The sequence below is a fragment of the Spinacia oleracea genome, chromosome 4, assembly GCF_020520425.1.
Source record: "Spinacia oleracea cultivar Varoflay chromosome 4, BTI_SOV_V1, whole genome shotgun sequence".
Classification (NCBI taxonomy): domain Eukaryota; kingdom Viridiplantae; phylum Streptophyta; class Magnoliopsida; order Caryophyllales; family Amaranthaceae; genus Spinacia; species Spinacia oleracea.
Genome location: NC_079490.1, coordinates 170,080,509 through 170,100,119, shown reverse-complemented (window position 1 = coordinate 170,100,119; position 19,611 = coordinate 170,080,509). Strand labels below are relative to the sequence as shown.

At 38.4% G+C, this 19,611-nt stretch overlaps 1 protein-coding gene across 1 annotated transcript; it reads left to right on the top strand.

Annotated features, from left to right (window-relative positions):
* Positions 1 to 8,035: 8,035 nt before the first annotated feature.
* Positions 8,036 to 17,618, top strand: LOC110778479 (ferrochelatase-2, chloroplastic). The gene is made up of 11 exons (XM_021983029.2): positions 8,036 to 8,271; positions 8,347 to 8,422; positions 9,232 to 9,559; positions 10,542 to 10,685; positions 10,847 to 10,948; positions 13,579 to 13,682; positions 13,779 to 13,905; positions 14,227 to 14,379; positions 14,783 to 14,883; positions 14,984 to 15,185; positions 17,154 to 17,618. Exons 1-11 carry the CDS (start codon positions 8,046 to 8,048, stop codon positions 17,376 to 17,378), a joined length of 1,788 nt encoding a protein of 595 aa, XP_021838721.2. The 5' UTR covers positions 8,036 to 8,045; the 3' UTR covers positions 17,379 to 17,618.
* The last annotated feature ends 1,993 nt before the right edge of the window (positions 17,619 to 19,611 follow it).

The following is a 19,611-nucleotide window of genomic DNA, read 5'->3' as shown; positions in this document are numbered from 1 at the left end:
CAACGGCGACCTTTGTCTTGAGGTCGTAAACCGGTTTTATCTTTTGAGACATCCAGACACGGGACTTCGTACAACGTAGTCTGGCAATATTGTTTTACCTTTGCATAATATATATTTTCTTTCGAGCCCCCAAGCACTCATGCTTGACGGTCATTTCTTGTCAAAGAGTTTCCTTGGGGATACGCATTCTGTAATGTCCTTGATCGTGTTTGGGATTGTGCTCGTAAGTGCGAGCGATCTTTGTAGTGGTGTGCTACAAAGCCGTGAGGTGCGACTTTCAGAAATCGGCAATTTTTGAGTCGAACGGATACAGCAGGGCCCTATAGAAGTCAGGGGCCTTTTTGGGTCTGGGTTCATTTTTGGCGCCCAAGCCTGGGCGTTAAAGATTTCGGCGCCCAGCGCTGGGCGCTGAAAATAATTTCTGGCGAGGTTTCTTGATGACACAGTTGGCCTCTTGTTCGTTCGTTTTCTCTCTTTTTTTTTCTTTTTTTTTTCTTTTGAACGCGTTCGTAAATGTTCGATACTTAGAAAGATGATATGTATGTGCGAACGAGCATTCATAGAATGGCCGTTGTGTGCGGTCCATTGATCAGTTTGCTTGAATAATTTTTTTTTTTTTGAGCAATGACTGATTTTGAATAGTTTGCTTAGAAGCTTGATAGGGTTCAGGCCCATTCACGAGGTGAGCTCAAACATCGTGCCCTTTGTTCAAACATTTGCTTCGAGATTTTTTTTGTATTTTGCTATGGTTGTTTCGTAGCTTGGAGCCCCCAAGTATGCATGTTGGGATGCTTCCTTTTGGCGTACGATTTTTGTAGGTTCTTTCGAGAAAGATGCCTTGGGGTTCCGCCCGTGTAGGTGCGAGCTATCCCTTTTGTGGTAGGTAATATTTTGCTACCTTTAATCCTTAATGTAGAAGTCGTGTGGCTTGCATTTTGAATTTGGGCGATAAGTAGTCTTTGCCTCTTTTACACATGATCTTTGGTCGTGCCCGCATTAGTGCTATATGCCTTACTCTTTTTTTTTTAGACTTGTACCGTGGGACGGTTGAACTTATGGTGCAACGTAGGCTTGTGTGGCCTAACGGCGTGTCTTAGAACATTCCTCCAGGCGTTGGGATATCATTATTATTTTTGCATTGGAGTACTTCATCATGCCTCGTTCAGGTGTTCGAACAAGTGTAGCACCTTCTGCGTGGGTTTGCACGGCTTATTACTTCGTTCGATGCGAGGATTCATAGGTATTTCTTTCTTATTTTTATATCTGGGCAAAACTTGGCTAGCAGAAAGATTCAGCGCCCAGGCTGGGGCGTTAAAGATATCGGCGCCCAGCTCTGGGCGTTGAAAATGATTTCTGGGTATATTTTGACAGTTCTTATCCTTGATTTTTTTCTTTCGCTTTTGCTTTGGAACGATGTAGACTGTGTAACGGGCGCTTTATAGGGAGAGCGTTATGTGCAGTGGTTTGATAGGAGTTATGGTGACTCGAGATTTTCAGTTACCCTTGATAGTGGGGTGACTTTATATATTCTAAGTAGTGCTTTAGAATTTGGGAGGGGTTGTAGCCATTCTAAGGTTCGTTTTACACGATTAAAGCTTAGGATTGTGCCCCTATGACGTGTGCATAGCATTAGCGTCAAGAATTTGCGATAAAATCATCATCTCGAGTATTTTTAGAGTGTTTTTCTCAAGCCCCCAATTGTAGCTACGGGATTGGCTTGGTGCTATAATGCTTGGCATACGTTTTTATGCATTCATGGTGACACGGATCATGAATAGTTTGAACCAGACTCGTTTAGTGCGAGGTATGTTCGAGTAGTGATTTGCTACTTCTCTTGTAAATGTCGTATTGTGCGACATTGCCATGGTCAAGGTAGTCACATGTTGAAGTGTGCCTTGACCAAAAGCTAGGTGCCTTTCTTTACCCATAACCATATTTGGAAATCTTTTGACTCACTTGCAACATTGAGATAAACGCATACTTGGCTTAAACCAACGACACTTTATTATGTTCGAAGAAGTCTTTGAAAATTATTTGAAGTCCGAGTCCTACTGTGTACAATCCGAGGTGTCCTAAGTAAGTTGACTTATAGAAGGGTTTGTAGAGGATTGAATCAAAATACTGTTATGATTTTTGGAACGCTGTCTAAGGATTTGTTGGAAGCCAGAGTGCAGGCGTCAAGGTATTTGTGCCCGTGTGGCACATGCTTTAGGCTTTTAGGGCCATCTTTTCCAGAATTGCGGGAATATAAACCGTTTTCAAATCGACTTAGATTTACTTTGTGTATGTCTGTACAAAAGGTCAAGGTATACTTAGTTCTTTCCCTAGTTCTTTCATTTCAATCTTTAGCCCCCAGTTGCTGTTATGTCTTCTCATTAATGATGCTTTCTGATTTCGATTTTAGATGCCCGTGTCATATGTCTAAGTAGGGTGAGCCTTGGTTAAGTGCCAAGTCCTATTGACAATGTCTGTTTTTTTTAAAGGGGATTCGCAAACATTTGAATTACCATGAACGGGTGCCCTGAGTTCGAAGGAACGATGGGGCGATGCCGTAGAACAATCCTCTTTATTGCAAGCTTACGGCCTTTACTACTTGTTGGCGATTATGACTGTGTCTAGTGGTGAAAGAAGGTCTTTAAGTGAGTTAGTTTGCTTTAGGGAGGGTCAAGTCGAGTACTTTAGAGGTCATGGATGCTTGCGCTAGCCCCCATTTAATTGAGGCAAAACGATCTTTTGAGTCTTGGCTAAGTGCCTAGGAGTGTGAGTGCTCCTTCTGGCAAGGGTACGTGCCCTTATTATTTTTCGATGTGTGCTCATTAATTTTGGCATCTTGATGACTTGGATTTTTCCTTTGACTTAAATTTTTCTTTCGACTTGGATTGCAAGTAATTAAATTTCAATAAAGGACTCTATGTTTTATTCTTGTTATTCTATAGGCTCTAACATCTTTGCAAATTGGTTGGACCGAATCATGGATTGCCTACGTATCCGCCTTAAAATAGATTTAATTTGGAATCAGGTCTTGCGTAGTTCTTAGCCTAGAAAATGGTTTCTTAGAATGCCAAGTACGTTCTGAGGTGGAAACATATTATTTGAAACGGTAGAATAAGTGAAGTTTATTATTATTTCAATCTGCTGCCTTGCCGTAAGCCAAAATTTGTTTTATATTTTTTTTTTTTGATTGAGTACATGTATTTCTTTGGTGGTACATATATCTGAATACGTGCTGTACCCCTCCAAGTGTTCGTTATTGTTCCGTGTATGTGCGGATAAAATGACGAGCACTTCTGGACAAAATTTGGCAAGCAGAGAGATTCAGCGCCCAGGCTGGGGCGTTAAAGATTTCGGCGCCCAGCTGGGGGCGCTGAAAATGATTTCTGGGCGGATCTTTTTTGGTGCGCTAAATGCTTCTTTTTCTTTTTAGACTAACTTTAGAGGCGCTTTGCAAAGTTCCTTTTTTATTATTTATTATCTTTTTTGTACTTTTCATTTGTCTTCCTTTTTTATTCGTGACTCAAGACGGTTTGAAAGATGGGTTGAATGAGATAGGATAATTTGTATAGGTAAGCACGAGGATTATATCTGCTAGGACTCACAATTTGCAGCCTCAAGCTAGTGTCATGAGTTTACATCAACCAAGGCCAATGAGTAGCATGGGGACGGCTCAAGGGTATATCAACAGGATGTATCCACACAAGTTATATGGTCATTATGCTAATGGTGATGCAAGAGCAGGTTTGGGCTTTGGCAATAATGGGTATGACGCACGTGTCAATGGCGGTACGTGGTTTGCAGTTGATAACAAGTTCAGGAACAAGAGTCGAGGTAATGGTTTCTTGGGTTATGGCAATGAGAACATGGATGGGTTAAATGAGCTGAACGGGGGCCCCATAGCGAAGGCGTCTAAGAACATAAGGATTGGAAAGGGTAGACATCGTAGAATTTCATGTAGTTTTTGTGGCATGATTTGGATTGGTTGACTCAATTCTTTTCCTTCGTTTACTTGGGTAGATTTCGTACTTTGGGAGGTACGAGCTAAGTATTTCATGGCTCTTTTCGCTCTCCCTTTTCTCTTTCTCTTTCTCTTTCTTTTTGCTCGGGATTTCTCCCCAACATAAATCCTTCAATTTTTTTTTATTTGGGCTAAGAGGTAGATGGTTGTGGTCTTCGAGTCACGAGGCGAGACTGAGTGAGCCTCGTCTGGTAGGCCTATAGTGGACCTTTAATTTTAGTAGGGCCTAGGGTGGACCTTTAGCTTTAGTAGGCCTAGGGTGGACCTTTAAATTGTCTTACTTTGCGAGCATATTTAGTTGTTTCTTAAAATGTGCAAATAGCGTAGATTCCAAATGTTGTTTTTACTTTATTGAAATTTAACGAAAGAATTACATCGAAAATAATTTTTTGTTTCTTTTCAGACTCCAGTTTCTGGGATTTAATTGGAAGTTGTGATTTAGACTCGAACTTTCATTAATCTTTCTGATTATAACCCGTGTATGAATACAAGGAGGTGGCCTAGACTCAAAATAATGACGTGGCGTAAGCCTATAATACTTGACCAAACAACTTTCAGACTTAGGCTAATTGGACCATAACTTTCGTTGGTTGACACTTTAGATTTTAACCCTTGGGTGTTCATTTGTCATGCGCCATTTTGCTTAATGTTGGCAAGGTAGTTAGCTGGGGAGATCGAATTTTTATTCTTGCAAAACTAGAACCATTAGTGCGGCTTCCCTCTTAGTGTGTATTGCTTTACCCCAATGGTAGCCTTATGGTATGCCAATTTGGGTATTTTCATGGTTGGTCATGTTGCATTCATGGAAAATCTTTTAGTCCGTACTTAGTAGTATTTTAAGGAGCGAGTGACTCGAGAGGACTCTGATAGTCGTGACCCAATGTGATCATAAGCCTTGAGGCATTTAATTTTTGCTAATGGTATTGACACCTTAGGTTCACTTTGGGGGTTGTGCGACTATGGAGGAATGATTTTCAGAATGTGACTGTTTCCATTTTGCAAATACTTGAATAATATATTCTTTCTATTGGTGAGAGAGAGTTATTGGGGCCGTGGATTCTTAGCAAGGGATGACAATTACATATGGGTGCTTATTGATTTAAATGTTAGGAAGGGAGACTCAATATGGTTTAACCTTTTAACTTGCAGAACGACACCAAGCATTAGGACCGATTCTATGGATAAGACAACTAAGACTTAGGATTTAGATTGTACTTTGGCATAGCCTAGTCTAGACTCGGATTTACTTATTTTTCATTTGAACATTATTTTTCCTTGAAGACTCTATTTGAACATTATTTTTTGAATACTTTACCCATGTGACATTCATAGTTATTAGCATGTTCGGTTTTGATGCCGAGCATTGTCGTCGTAGGAGGCCTAACAACGACACAAAGAGTTATTTTTTTATATATAAGTCGCTTTTGGAATCGAGTGCTTTTTCATACGCCCTCGTAGCAATTTTTTTTTCACGAAAAGTTTTTTTGCTACGCATTTTCTTCATGCGTGGGCACCGAGGCTGCTGTGCCTGACCAAAAGGCCAGGCAGCAACTTCAGCGCCCAGCGTAGGGCGTGAGAAATTCCGGCGCCCAGCCAGGGGCGTTGAAAATGCGTCCCTGGCTGGTTCTCGTTTTCTGTTTGCGTCTACTTTTTGTTTATGCGACTTCGATTTTGCGTGCTTGCCTAATAACGTCCTTTACACATTGTGTAGCGTTTGTGGGATTCGTTATAGGCCATCCCGAGCGTCGCTTATTTTTGTGGCGATCGTTCGGGTTTGCGGAACACGTATCTTGGTATAACTCTTTGGCCAATTGGTTTATGAATGTTTGGGCAATTTTTTAAGGTCGTTGGTTTTCTAACATTGTTTGTCACACACAATCACATATTTCGCTACACATAACTAACATTACATCATGAGGCAATAATAATATGTCAGGTAGTTTATGATAGGCTTCTATGGGTAGTATTTGCGCTTGGCTTGGTACCGCTTCTATCGCAGATCCAACACATGCCCCGGTCGAGGTAGTGCCTTCAACAGACGAATTTCGCCCAAGAGGCCAATCACGATGTAAGCCAAGGGGGCATGCACCAATGAGAGGGACCTAATGGGCGAGCGATTGGGTTTGGGACGGGTGTACTACTAGCGAAAGTGCCGAGTGGACAACATTCGAAGCGTATGCACCCCCCGGTTGGCGATGGGTATCCTTAGTCCTAACTCCCTGAGGGAGCCAAGATTCGTTATGCGGTTCTGTCCGCTCATATTAATATGCTGATTTTCAGGTCGTCTTAACTTGATGGGGAAATAAACGCGGGGTAGGATCGTTTCACCCTTCGGCTATTTTGATTACCTACAAGCACGAGTATTTCCTTCACTATCCCCAGTGGAGTCGCCACTGTGAAGGGGTCGAAAAAAAAGCACGAGGCTAATGCGTGACCTTGTCCCTCGTGGGTGTGACGTTTCTTTTTGTCAAATCAAGTATAATTGGATTTCCTGTGAGTTTACACCCAATTGACTAGTAATATAGGAGTCGCCATTCAGTTTTTAACGACAATGAGAAAAACTGACAAAACCCGGTTATCGTGACATAAAGGGAGTGCAATTATGTTTGACCACGACGGCCGTAGGTTCCCTTGTGATCCCTGGTGTGGGGATCTCTCAACATACACCCGCAAGGTAGAGATTGAGGGTTCGGGGGACTGTAACTATCGAGAGGAGTACTCGCTCTTCGATAACTCCAGAGGCAGGATATCCTTACTAGCTCAGCATAAATAATTGAAGGGACATGTGTTAACTATTAAACTAATCTGAGTTGATTTTAACAATATGCAACATATAGTACTAGATCGAGCGCGATTATCTGATTTAGATTGTATTAAGGGACCTAGCATGATAATCCAATTTCCCAAAAATATCATATTTATTAGGCGTGATAGAACAATCAGATTTTGTTAGTTTAACAGTTCATAAAAAGGGTGAGGAAAGTAATTAAATCATAGAAAAGGGACACATTATGACGCACCCTTGAGAGGTGCGTCACGGTTCTCAGAAAACTAACCACTTTGACTTTGCTATTTCTCCTTTTTTTTAACGAATCTCAAGGTACGGGACAAGATACGTTCTGTTCGATTTATGGATCGATTGCGACAGAACGCGTGATCAATTTCGCAGCGTGAGGCTTAGGCTTAGGGGTTGGAGTCAATACTCAGAAATAATAATTGTGTGTTGTGTTCTTTTCACGTCGAACTTGGGGCTATATTTATAGAAAAGAGTTCGTGGAAAGATAGAATTGTAGAACTCTAATCCACGAGGAATTAGGAGAGAACATGTCCCAGGTATTTTCAGCGCCCAGGCCTGGGCGCCGAAGATTTCGGCGCCCAGAGCCAGGCGTTGAAAATAGGATCTGGGCTGTTTTCTTAGTCAGATTCGGATTCCTAGAATCCGGAGTGTTTGAGACTTAATCGAGTCTTTTAGTGCGTATTAACCTTGTGACGGAATGCGTCTGGGCCCGTTACGAACTCTAGGCTCGTTAGGATTTTAATTAATACGTGACTCTTATTTTCGAATCATATTAGGAATAGGATTCTCTCGTAATCTCAATCTCATTTAGGATTTATGTTGGGGTGCAACACCTAATTCTGACAGGTTTCTATCTTTTATGACTTGCCACTTTTAACAACTACCCATTACGGAAGTTACTATTTTTAGCAGGTTTCCATAAATAGCAGGTTTCTATAAATAGCAGGTTTCGGGTGAAATGAAAAGGGAAATTGAGATTCGTTATTTTATAGGAGATGCGTTGTCAAGTGGAGATTTGTGTTCTCGTTATTTTATAGGAGATGCTTTCGGGAATGGGGACAAAAGTAGGTGTCTACAATAAGTAATCAAGTTTTCTCGAGAATCCCAAGTCTTGTCAAAGGTGATGACGTGGGCAACCTCCATGTCACACATATAAACCAAAATCCAGTTGATATTTCGACCATATTAAATATATCCATTTAATAATTTTATAAATATTTCAGGTAATGACGGATAATGCCACTGTTGAGGTGTGGGCTATACTCCTTTACCACAACTGTAATCTCCTTTCTTTCTTCCCCTCTGTTCTGTAACTCTCACTCTCCTCACTTTTTCCTCCCGATTTCTCTCTGCAAATGCGGCGCTGAATTTTGTACTACCTTCTTCTTCCTTTTCGGTTTTCGAGCTCTAAAAATGGCGATTGGTAGTGCAATATCTACCTTACAGTCTGCTCGATTCACTGGTAATTTCTTGTTTCTGATTTGCTTGATTTTCGTGTTTTTTGCTTGATTTTTCATCAATTTTCGTGATTTTGTAGGTTTGAGGGTTTCTGGAGGTGACGATGTGATGCATTTGTCTAAGAGCCGTACATCCGTTCTTTCATGTTGTTGCCGGTATTTCAATTTTGAAGTTTTGGTTTTAGTTTCCGTTTTGCATGTGTTTATGATTTAATAGTATTTGGGAATTGATGATTGTTCGAAGTGTGGATGCTTAATTTTGAGGGGAACTTGCATAAATGGAGTTTGTTTGAATTGATTATGCTTAAATAAATGTGTATAGTTGTGGATTGTTGCGGATTGTTGCAAAGTTTTGTAGTTCATTAGGGTTAGCAATCAAATTAGTAAAGAATCTACTTTGTGGGCGTATAGAGAGCCACACAGGGGAACGGTGTAGACGGTATTCGATCTCTGGGTACTTCCCTGGAAACTTCACCTACTAAGCTAGTTGACATCCGCATCCAAAGTACTTGGTGTAATCCTTGGTCTTAAGTCTCACTAGCATTAGGTGATAGAATTGTGAAGTGTACAAGTGCTCGTGGAGTCGTGAGAGATACACTTGAAGACTTGAAGTTGAGACTTTTGAGAGTAAATACTGTAAATTCTGAAATCAAGTAGACCTGGTTACCTAGTAATTTTACCGTGCAATGTTGTAACCTAGCTTTTGGATGGCATGATGTTCTGTTGGTTTCTGTATTTTGCCAATGGGAATTAGTATCCTGCACTAGAATTTGTCGTTGTTCAGCTTTGTTTTTGTCTTGATCTTTATTTAAGTATGTAACGGACGCTTCTAGTGCCTCTTCTGTCAAGAAATGCTACCAGTTGTTGGAATTCAGTAGTATTTTTTATTTGTCATGCAGCACTACATTGACTAGCTATGCTACCATTATAAGCTACCGATATCTGATTTATGTTTTCTTTGTTAGGTTATTGCCGCAGGAGATGGGTTCCTCTCAAAAGATATTTCGTTGCGCAGGAGTGTCAATGGAGAGCAATTCTCATGCTAATACCACAATAAAGAACTTGATAGTTGGAAAACATTTCTTTGGTTGGCCCAAAGAAGAATCTATATCATGTCAATCACTCAAACTACATTCACTTCCAGTTGGAGCATTACTGACTTCTGAAACTCCTGATGTGTTTACAACACCTTCTGTTGGCGAGGAGAAAATAGGAGTATTGTTACTAAATCTTGGAGGCCCTGAGACTTTGGACGATGTGCAACCTTTCTTGTATAACCTTTTTGCAGATCCGGTATTTAACTCTCTTTTTTTCTGTATGTTTTGTTATTCATGGCTGTTTGTGGTTTCGCTACTGTTGCTTGAGTTCATACCTCATACAGTTGAAACAAGAACGTCTATGATGCATGTCCTACTAATGATGTCATTAGCTGAAACGAGTTCATACATCTGAGGCTCTAATTGATTCGTTGTCAGTAAGCTTCTTGTGTACCCCATTTGCTGTACAAGTACAACTTGATTTAATATTTGGCATGAAATGAACCACTTGTCTGTCTGTCTTACACCATTATGATAAATTGATTGCTATAGAAGACCAACTTATGGATTTGATTAAACATATCGGAGAATTTGAGGTCAACGCAGCTGACAACTTAAGTGGACCACTTTTTCTTGTTGTCTGTCATGCCTTAGGAAGGGAATAGAGTTGGTGCTGTAACATGTATGCAAAGGAAATAACAAACATAATGAAGTCAAAAAGAAGGAAACAAGTAGAAGCTTTGCTCCAGTATTATTCAAAATTGGATAAAGTTGTCCAACAACATCTTTTCCAGGAGTAACACGAAAGATCAAGTTATATGGAGGCATGCTAACCAGTCGATGATCATTTGAATGTTAAAGGCACCCAGCCGAGTCGCTCCATGGTGATTAAATGAGAGAAGCTGCAAAAGCAACAGGATATGAAAAAGGCTTTGCTTATATGTACTTATGTGATTTTTTTCAATTTTTTTTAAGATACCAGCTAGGACTTTAAAAGTCTTAGAACCCAAAAAGTTATAAGTACCCAGCCTGAATTGAAAATCCCATAGAAACATTTATCGCCTCTATTCCTTATTCTTGTGTTTATAAGTGCCACATAATTGGTTTATGCACAAGTGAAGATTTTTATATGGAGCTTCTTTTTATTGTTTCTTTATGTTATATCATTACTAGTTGGTGATTACGCCTACAATCAATATAGAAGCTGTGCTAGTTTCCTGACCAAACAAATTTAACAGGACATCATTAGATTGCCAAGACTGTTCCGATTTCTTCAGAAGCCTCTAGCTCAATTTATTTCTGTTTCAAGGGCTCCCAAGAGCAAAGAAGGTTATGCTTCAATCGGTGGTGGTTCTCCACTTCGGAAGATAACAGATGAACAGGCATGTTACTGTCTCATTGTTTAAATTACAAATTTTCCAGTTGCTTTCATATAGCTGAGTTTAAGGCAGATGCCTTGTTAAATTATTTCAGTCCTTTTGTGTCTGAAGCAAACAAGTCGGGAATTTCATGGAATTGTAATAGATTGCTTACCTTCCTCCAGGCTGAAGAGTTACAGAAGGCTCTTCATGCAAAAAATGTTCCTGCAACAGTGTACGTAGGTATGCGTTATTGGCATCCATTTACCGAAGAGGCAATTGAGAAGGTATGTCTTAAGTTTCAGTTTGACCAATTGGCTTATTAAGTACTCTATAGCTTGTGTTATTACTTTTTATTTGGTGAGTAGTTATTTAATGATATGTTACGATCATAGGTAAGATTTCTAATGAAATGTGAGGATAGGTTGGACTTCTGGAGTTACCCTATCCTCGTAGATTCTTTTTTTAAACCTTTAGTTCTCTTTCTAGTCTACCAACCTATTATGTAAAATGTCCATTGGCGTTGAAGGAATGACGAGGCTGCCTATTTTGAGCTGATGGAAGGATTCATTAGAGCTTCAGTAATGTTATGCATACTTGCATAGATTATCTCTCAATTCGTTAAAAACTGAATTTATGAGTTTGGAAGATAGTAAATACAGGTCCTATACCTAGCTTTATGAAATATATCCAGGAAAGATTAATTGTAGGACTGAGAGAAGGACCTACTTTCTAGGTTATTTTTCGTGCCTGTTGCTTATGACTTATGAGGGTACAATATTTGGCTTTTTTAAGATGGTGGATGATCATCAAATTGAAGCATGACCTTCATAAAAGCACGATGAAGCTAGAGTGTTCTGAGATAGAAGATCATGAATAAATTGTATATTTGAGAAGGATGTGTAAAATCGGATCCGACTATGGAAATGTGATGTTCAATGACCTTTAATATCTGTATCCCATCACAATATCATATATCGACTCTATTAATGATATCAGCAGGAATTTTTGAAATTCAATTTACCTGCTGCTAGTTGCTGCTTGAAGGGGATAGGGGCACTTGATCTTGGAAGACAGGTTGGAAGATAGAACCTTCCTTTAAAATAAATAAATTCCTTTGAGGTTTTCTTTTTGAGTCACAAGTATCTGGTGGCTTCTCTTATACTGATCAACAAATGCTTCTTTGAAAAATCCAAGGCCATCTCACTGTTTTTTCCTTCCTGATGCAAAGAAACTACGGACATGTGGAGAAAGGCTATCAAGCTTATAGCGTGATTGATGGGTTTCACATTTTGAATGATCTGAAAGCTTGGAGATGTCATTAAGAACCAAGGAAATGACATCTGAATGGTTTAGAATCTCTACGAGTGTGGGTTGGGCTTTAAAACAATTGGAACATATTAATGCAGAGAAGAGTCAGGGTTGCTTGGGTGGACACTTTCGTTCTGCTGAGGGCCATGGCTCCCCCGCTTCCTATTTCTGTGTGCATGTAACTAATCGCTTTGATGTTCGCGGAGTTTATTTATCCTTTGGGTTTCAGGATTTGACTGTTGTCTTGTTTCTGGTATTGTACTATTTGTTATACAGCTAAATTTATTGGACCTGCAGAGAAGTCTTCTGGTGTTCCCTTCAGAAAGGAGAAACATAAGTTGCACATGACCTCCCCTAACCGTCTTCTGCCCTGTCTTCATCCCACACCAAAATAAAGGAAAACTGACAAAAGTTTCTAAGGTGCTATCATGCGCCTGTATACACGATTCTTTAATAAAGTTGTCTGCCCAGAATCATGTTTTTGGAAACTGATTTCAACCTCAGAGTAAAAACTAAGTCAATGCACACACATGCACTTATTTATTTGTTTTAGGCAGTAGACACACAGCAGATTGATGAAGACATGAACTGCCGTCCACAAGTCAACAAAACAACACTTGCCTTAACTTAAGAGGTGACAATTGGCTTTAAATTCAGAGTACTTCTGGACACATTTCTTCAGAACACCTGCACCACTCTAATGAGTAGGTCTACAAGTTTGTGATAATGCCTGTTCTAGTTCTTGCACTTTCTAAATGTCTGGAAATGACTACCTTTCTGAAAGCCATGGATCTTCTCAAGATGATGTCTAAAGAATATTTGACTGTCATATGTGGCTTAGCTGCTATGATATCGCAAATAAATGGACACAGTGAGCATACCTGACTAATAGAGGATCCTTGAATGTTTTGATTGATTCTTTTTAATTATTGTGTTTAATTCAGCTGATGGAAGGATTCATTAGAGCTTTAGTAATGTTCTGCATACTTGCATAGATTATCTCTCAATTCGTTAAAAACTGAATTTATGAGTTTGGGAAGATAGTAAATACAACATACTGTTGTGGTCCTATACTTATCGGTATGAAATATATCCAGGAAAGATTAATTGTAGGACTGAGAGAAGGATCTACTTTCTGGGTTATTTTTCGTGCCTGTTGCTTATGACTTATGAGGGTACAGTTTTTGGCTTTTTTAAGATGGTGGATGATCATCAAATTGAAGCATGACCTTCATAAAAGCACGATGAAGCTAGAGTGTTCTGAGATAGAAGATCATGAGTAAATTGTATATTTGAGAAGGGTGTGAAAATATCGGATCCGACTATGGAAATGTGATGTTCAATGGCCTTCAATATCTGTATCCCACCATAATATCATATATTGACTCCATTAATGATATCAGCAGGAATTTTTGAAATTTAATTTACCTGCTAGTTGCTGCTTGAAGGGGATAGGGGCACCTGACTAATAGAGGATCATTGAATGTTTTGATTGATTCTTTTTAATTATTGTGTTTAATTCAGGGTCACTAGTTTTGTTGCTCGAAGAGTACGATTGTAGAAGTACATGAATCCTGCTCTTATGTTTAATTCTTTGATTGTATAGATAAAACGAGATGGCATCACGAAGCTTGTTGTGCTTCCTCTTTACCCACAGTTCTCAATATCAACTAGTGGTTCAAGCTTGAGACTTCTAGAGAGTATATTCCGGTATTGACATTTTCTATTTTCTGCAAAATGAATTTTTGTTAGTGTGCTTAGTTATAGTTATGTTAACGGTTCGTATTGATATGATCTGTATTCCAGGGAGGATGAATACCTTGTCAACATGCAGCACACTGTCATTCCTTCCTGGTACCAACGAGATGGATACATTAAGGCCATGGGGGATTTGATAGAAAAAGAACTGAAGAAGTTTAACCTTCCAAAAGAGGTGAGTTTTAGTTATTTTATGCCTCAGGCGGTCAAGCTTTCGTGTGCTGACTTATATATCCAATCTACGTTCTGTATCAAACCCCTAATTGATTACTTTTCTGAATAGGTAAAAGCTTTGCCTTTATGTCTACCTTCTGTAAAACGTATTTCCCGAAAGTCGATTATTCTATTTTCTGCAAAATATATTTAGTGGCGGGGTACACTCTACAATATCCTAGGAAGTAGGAAGACAGGAGTCTGAGATCAACTTTCTGTTCCATCCGAGCTTTGAATTACGTTTTGCTGTTTAAATAACGATATAACACGTCATATGTGACAGGTCGTGATATTCTTTAGTGCTCATGGTGTGCCGTTAGCTTATGTTGAAGAAGCTGGTGACCCATACAAGGCTGAGATGGAGGAATGTGTTGACCTGATAATGGAAGAACTGGAAAAGAGAAAGCTTTATAATTCCTTCACTCTTGCTTACCAGGTAATGAAAAGAGGTGCTTATTTTACTTATATCTATTCTAAACTTTATTTAGTTTTATTATCGCTTATAATATTTTTTTTCTTTTAACTTCCCTCTCCTTTCTGGTTGTTCTGGTCACATTGACGATCTCCTATGACGATTCATGTTTGCCGGCCCCAAATCATTTTGGGACTAAGGCTTTGTTGTTGTTGTTGTTGCTGTTGTTGTTGCCTTTCCTTCTATGTATATAGGCTTTGTATTTAATATGCTAGTGGTGTGGGTATGTTGCCGTGTTGGGGGTGTGGATGGGGAGGGACGGGGGAGAGTTGTTATTGCACATTGCGCTTACCATAGTTCTGAATTAAAACGTTAAATGCTCTTTTCTTATCACTGTTAAGGGTTTAGATTACCTTTTCTTGTACAGAGTAGGGTCGGACCTGTAGAATGGTTGAAGCCCTATACAGATGATACTATTATTGACCTTGGAAAGAAAGGTGTAAAAAGTCTTCTTGCCGTCCCAATCAGGTACTTTCATTCCTTCACAAACCATATAATCTAGGAAAGTTTTTGTTAGAGGAGAATCAACAGGTTTTCAATTAACTAATTGCGTTAAAAACATCGTCAGTTTTGTGAGTGAGCATATTGAAACTTTGGAAGAAATCGACGTGGAGTACAAGGAATTGGCTCTAGAATCTGGTATAAAGAACTGGGGACGTGTTCCTGCCCTAGGATGTGAACCAACATTTATTTCAGATCTGGCTGATGCTGTAATCGAAAGCCTTCCGTATGTGGGGGCAATGGCAGTGTCAAATCTTGAAGCACGACAGGTATGGATTTCGGCTTTCTAGTTGGTTAGAGGATATATTGTAAAATTGTATTTATTGTGTTCTTGTTTGGGGTTATAAAAAATACAAGACATTTAAGTTTGTACTGGTTTAGGCTTCGTTTGGTTTGGTGTAAAACGTTTTCAGTAAAAATGCTTTTCCATGGAAAACATTTTCCAAGGGAAACACCATTCCACACTAGTTTTCCTTTGTTTGGTTCCTTAACATAAAATGGGAGAAGATGGGGAAGATTGAGGGGAAGAAGGGAGAGGGAGGTCAGGAGGAAAGGTGGAAAAGTGGTTTCCCTCCCTTTCAAATGGAAAAAGTTTTTCCACCTTTGAGAGTTATGGAAAATTATTTTCCATCCCTTGTCAAACCAAACAACGTAAAATGATTGAAAAGGGGAAAACCATTTTCCATGAAAACGGTTTACACCCTTACCAAACAGAGCCTTAGATCAGCTAGAGGCAAAAACACACTATAGTAAGACCTGGTAAGAATCAAATCACAAGCAAGACATACAACTGGAAAAGACAACATAGTACTCTGTATGTTAGTATGGGTCCTGCCAAGGATAGGTGTCATAGGTCTAGCTTCTGTAGGAAGGTCAAGATCAAAATGTATTGAGAAACTTCTATAAAAGCTAAGGATTGAAATAAAGTAAGCATTTGACTTGGGTTTTGAATAATTTATGTAATTGCAATCACAATTACTGTCTTCAGTGTTGCATGACTGATCACATTTTTCATGGCATGGGCTTTAGGGTCGTGTGTCAGTGGCATCGGATAAAATATTGGTCCAGCCGTCCAGCAATATCAATATAATATGGCCAACGTAATCCCTGTTTGGTTTAACTTATTTTAACTCATACGGAGTACTACGTATTAAGTTGATTCAGACAAAATAACAGAGGACTTTCAGACAATTTAAGAAAAAAAAAATAACTTTAGATAAGTTCGAATAATTTCAGATAAGTTCGAATAATTTCAGATTAGTTCAGATAGACAAAATAAGTTGATCCAAGCAGAGCCTAAATATTTGATTCCCTGTTGTGGGCTGCAATTTCTCCTGAGCTCACTCAAAAACTACGAATTCCTCTGTTACTATTGTATGACTTAAACAAACCAACCCAACCTGAAATAGCCCGAGTTAGACCCAAACAATACCCAAAATTAGGTAACTCAGCTTAACCTAAACTAGTGTTTAAAAAAGCGCGCTTAAAGCTCGCTTAAGCGCTGAAGCTCGAAGCTCGTAAAGGGCTTAGTTAGGTCTGAGCGAAGCGTTTGTGAAAAAGCGCACCGAGGCGCACTTAAGTGAAAAAAGCGTATGAAGCGCGCTTTTTTGAGCTTCATTGAAATTCTTCTTTTTAAAAGAAAATTCAAGTTAAAGCCTTTTTTATGTTGTTATTGTCTATTGGACCACATCCTATTAGTCCTTAACAATAGAAAGTGGGCCAAGAGTCCAAAAGAAAAGAAAAAAGAAGAAAATAAGAAGATGACATATCCTTTTGAAAATAGCATAGTATATTTATTTCCTAGTGGATATTACATGATAAACACTATGTTATATGCTTTATTTTGTTAAAACAAGGAGCAATAGGGAAGAAAATCTGATGTTATGTGCTTTTGTGGTTATTTTTAGTAAGATATATATCCATAATGGTAAAGAAACTTTGAATTCTTAAAAAGTGCGCTTCACTTGGATAGTTGGATGAAGCTTGCGCTTTACGCTTAAGCTCTAGGACTCGTATCGCTTTAGTGCGCTTTTTTAAACACTGATAAACTGATACCGAACTGTCCAAGACTTACTTAGCCAGGGTATATCAGTATATGATAATTTCATTTGACTAATTGTTTATGTCACAGTTCTGATAGACGGAGGCCCTCGAGTATATATGTGGTAACAAACTAGTAGATTTATGTATGGGTTAGTTCCATGTGTTAACTAAACAAAAGCCTTGGTTTTGTGCAGTCGCTCGTTCCACTCGGAAGTGTCGAGGAACTTTTGGCAGCTTACGACTCGCAGCGTAGAGAACTACCTCCACCTGTGACATTTTGGGAATGGGGTTGGACAAAGAGTGCTGAAACTTGGAATGGAAGAGCAGCTATGTTAGCTGTACTGTTTCTTTTAGTGCTAGAGGTTACAACAGGGAAAGGCTTTCTTCACCAATGGGGTATTTTACCATTATTTCAGTAAAAATGGAAAATGTAAATGTAAATTTTATTTTTTTAGCCTCCTTTTCCACTTCAATATGTTGAAAGTTAATTTGGATTTTCTACCCCTTCTGAAAGTACTGTAATAGAAGTATGTTGTAAAAAATCTGTTGTACTCAGATTCAACTGTGCGTCTGTGCATCCCTTATAGCCCCCCGTTGTTTTGCCATGGGATTACAAAGCATATATACTAGTTAGCATACACCACATTTCCCTTTGTTAATCTACTTTGATTTTTTTTGGTGTACCACCCAGTTCACCAATCCATATTTGGGGCGAGTTCTGAGTGGATAGGTTCCAGTCCCCTCCCAATTGTTGTTGCGGAGATCGAACATGGGTCCTCCTTACCAACTTCAGCCTCAATCACCAATGAACCAACATGTAATTAGTCCGTTGATTTTTTATTACACAATTTATCTATAAACTTATTAAGTCAGGCTAAATATTCAACAGTTTAGCGATAACACTGAAAACCGCTGCAATTTGCAATGCCCTTATTTTTCTTACCCTTATTTTGTAGTGTCATTAACTCATTACTCCGTACTTGGCAAGGGCAACTCTATATAGTACCTTGTTTGATAGGAGTATCTAATAGTAACCTGTTACCTCTTTAGAACTTTTCTGGTCTATAATACTGTATTACCTTTTCGTGTTTGATTTTAAGGCCCTATTTGGTTCAATATTAGTAAAGGAAGGGAAGAGAAGAGAAAGGAAGGGAAGAGAAAGGAAGAGAAAGGAAGAGAAAGGAAAGGAAATAAAATATATTTTCCCATGTTTGGTATGATGAATGAAAATGATAGGAATCCCATGTTTGGTACAACATTAGTAAAGGAAGGGAAGGGAAGGAAAGAAAAAACGTGAGTTTAAGATTTACTCCCTCCGTCCCGGAATACTTGACCTGTTTTCCTTATCGGGTCGTCCCTTAATACTTGACCTGTTTCTAAAAATGGAAATATTCTAACAATATTATATTATTTCTCACTACACCCCTATTAACCAACCTACCCCTTACTCCATACAAAAAATAATTAAAAATTCAACCCCTACTCTCCCCCAACCCCACCTCTTAACCCACCTCCCACTAACTATATTAAAATAATACCCCACTATCATCTACTACCTATTAAATTAAATAAGTCAATTCAAGTCCCTTAAACTCTGCCGGTCAAATCGGGTCGAGTATTCCGGGACGGAGGGAGTAATATTTTGTTTGACAGACTTAATTTTTTCTTTCCTTCCAAATTCCTCCAATTTTGGGAGGAAAGAAAAGTAAAACTTGTATACAGGGAGCTTTCCCAAGCCTAAGAAATCCAACATTTTTTTTTCCTTTTTCTTTTCATACGTGGATAAACTCTTTAAAAAGACGATATGAGTAAGGGTGTACAAAATTTATATGGAATGGTCCGGTCCCCGGGTCGAGAAATATCAATTTCCGGTCTTCGTTCCGGTCCGGTCCGGTCAAAAACCCGATTTTGGACCGGACTGATTTTTCCTTAATGAAATATAATATAAACTATTTAAAAATTTAATTCTTTCATTTACTATGTTGTAAATATTACTATACTAGTTTAGGGCCCGTGCAACGCACGGCTACTACTAAAACAATTTATTATTTTAATAGTAACTAAAAGACTTGTGATATTAGAAAAACATGAAAGTAAAAATGAGATATGAAAAAGTATAAATTCAAAGTTGTGTAAAAAAAATATTCAAAAGAACTAAATTTGCATATTACTATACAAAGTTAAAAATTATAGTCGTTTACTTGTATGTAGAACGATCTAACAACGTTAACCAAACCCGAATGACTCAAGACTAATTTTCGAAAAGACCCGAGCATAACCGAGTTAGTCAAATACAACATATTTGAATTGAGTAAAATCTTGATAAATAAACTTATATGTTAGTCTACTTACCATGTATTATTATTTTAATTAACATTCTTACTTACCAGTTACCATATATTATATTATTAATAGTAGATTAACATTAGAAGTTCATTTAACAATATTGTTTATATTTCTTATCAGATTAAAAAGTTATAATAATACATTAATAAAATTATATCATAAAGGAAAAATAATATTGATTTAGTTTTCCTCCAATAATATATTACGCAGGACACATCTATGGTAACTAAAATATATTTTTATCTTAGTTTCCTAAAAAAAAACGTAATGTAATTTATTTACTTTAAAGTAAAAAATAAAAAATAT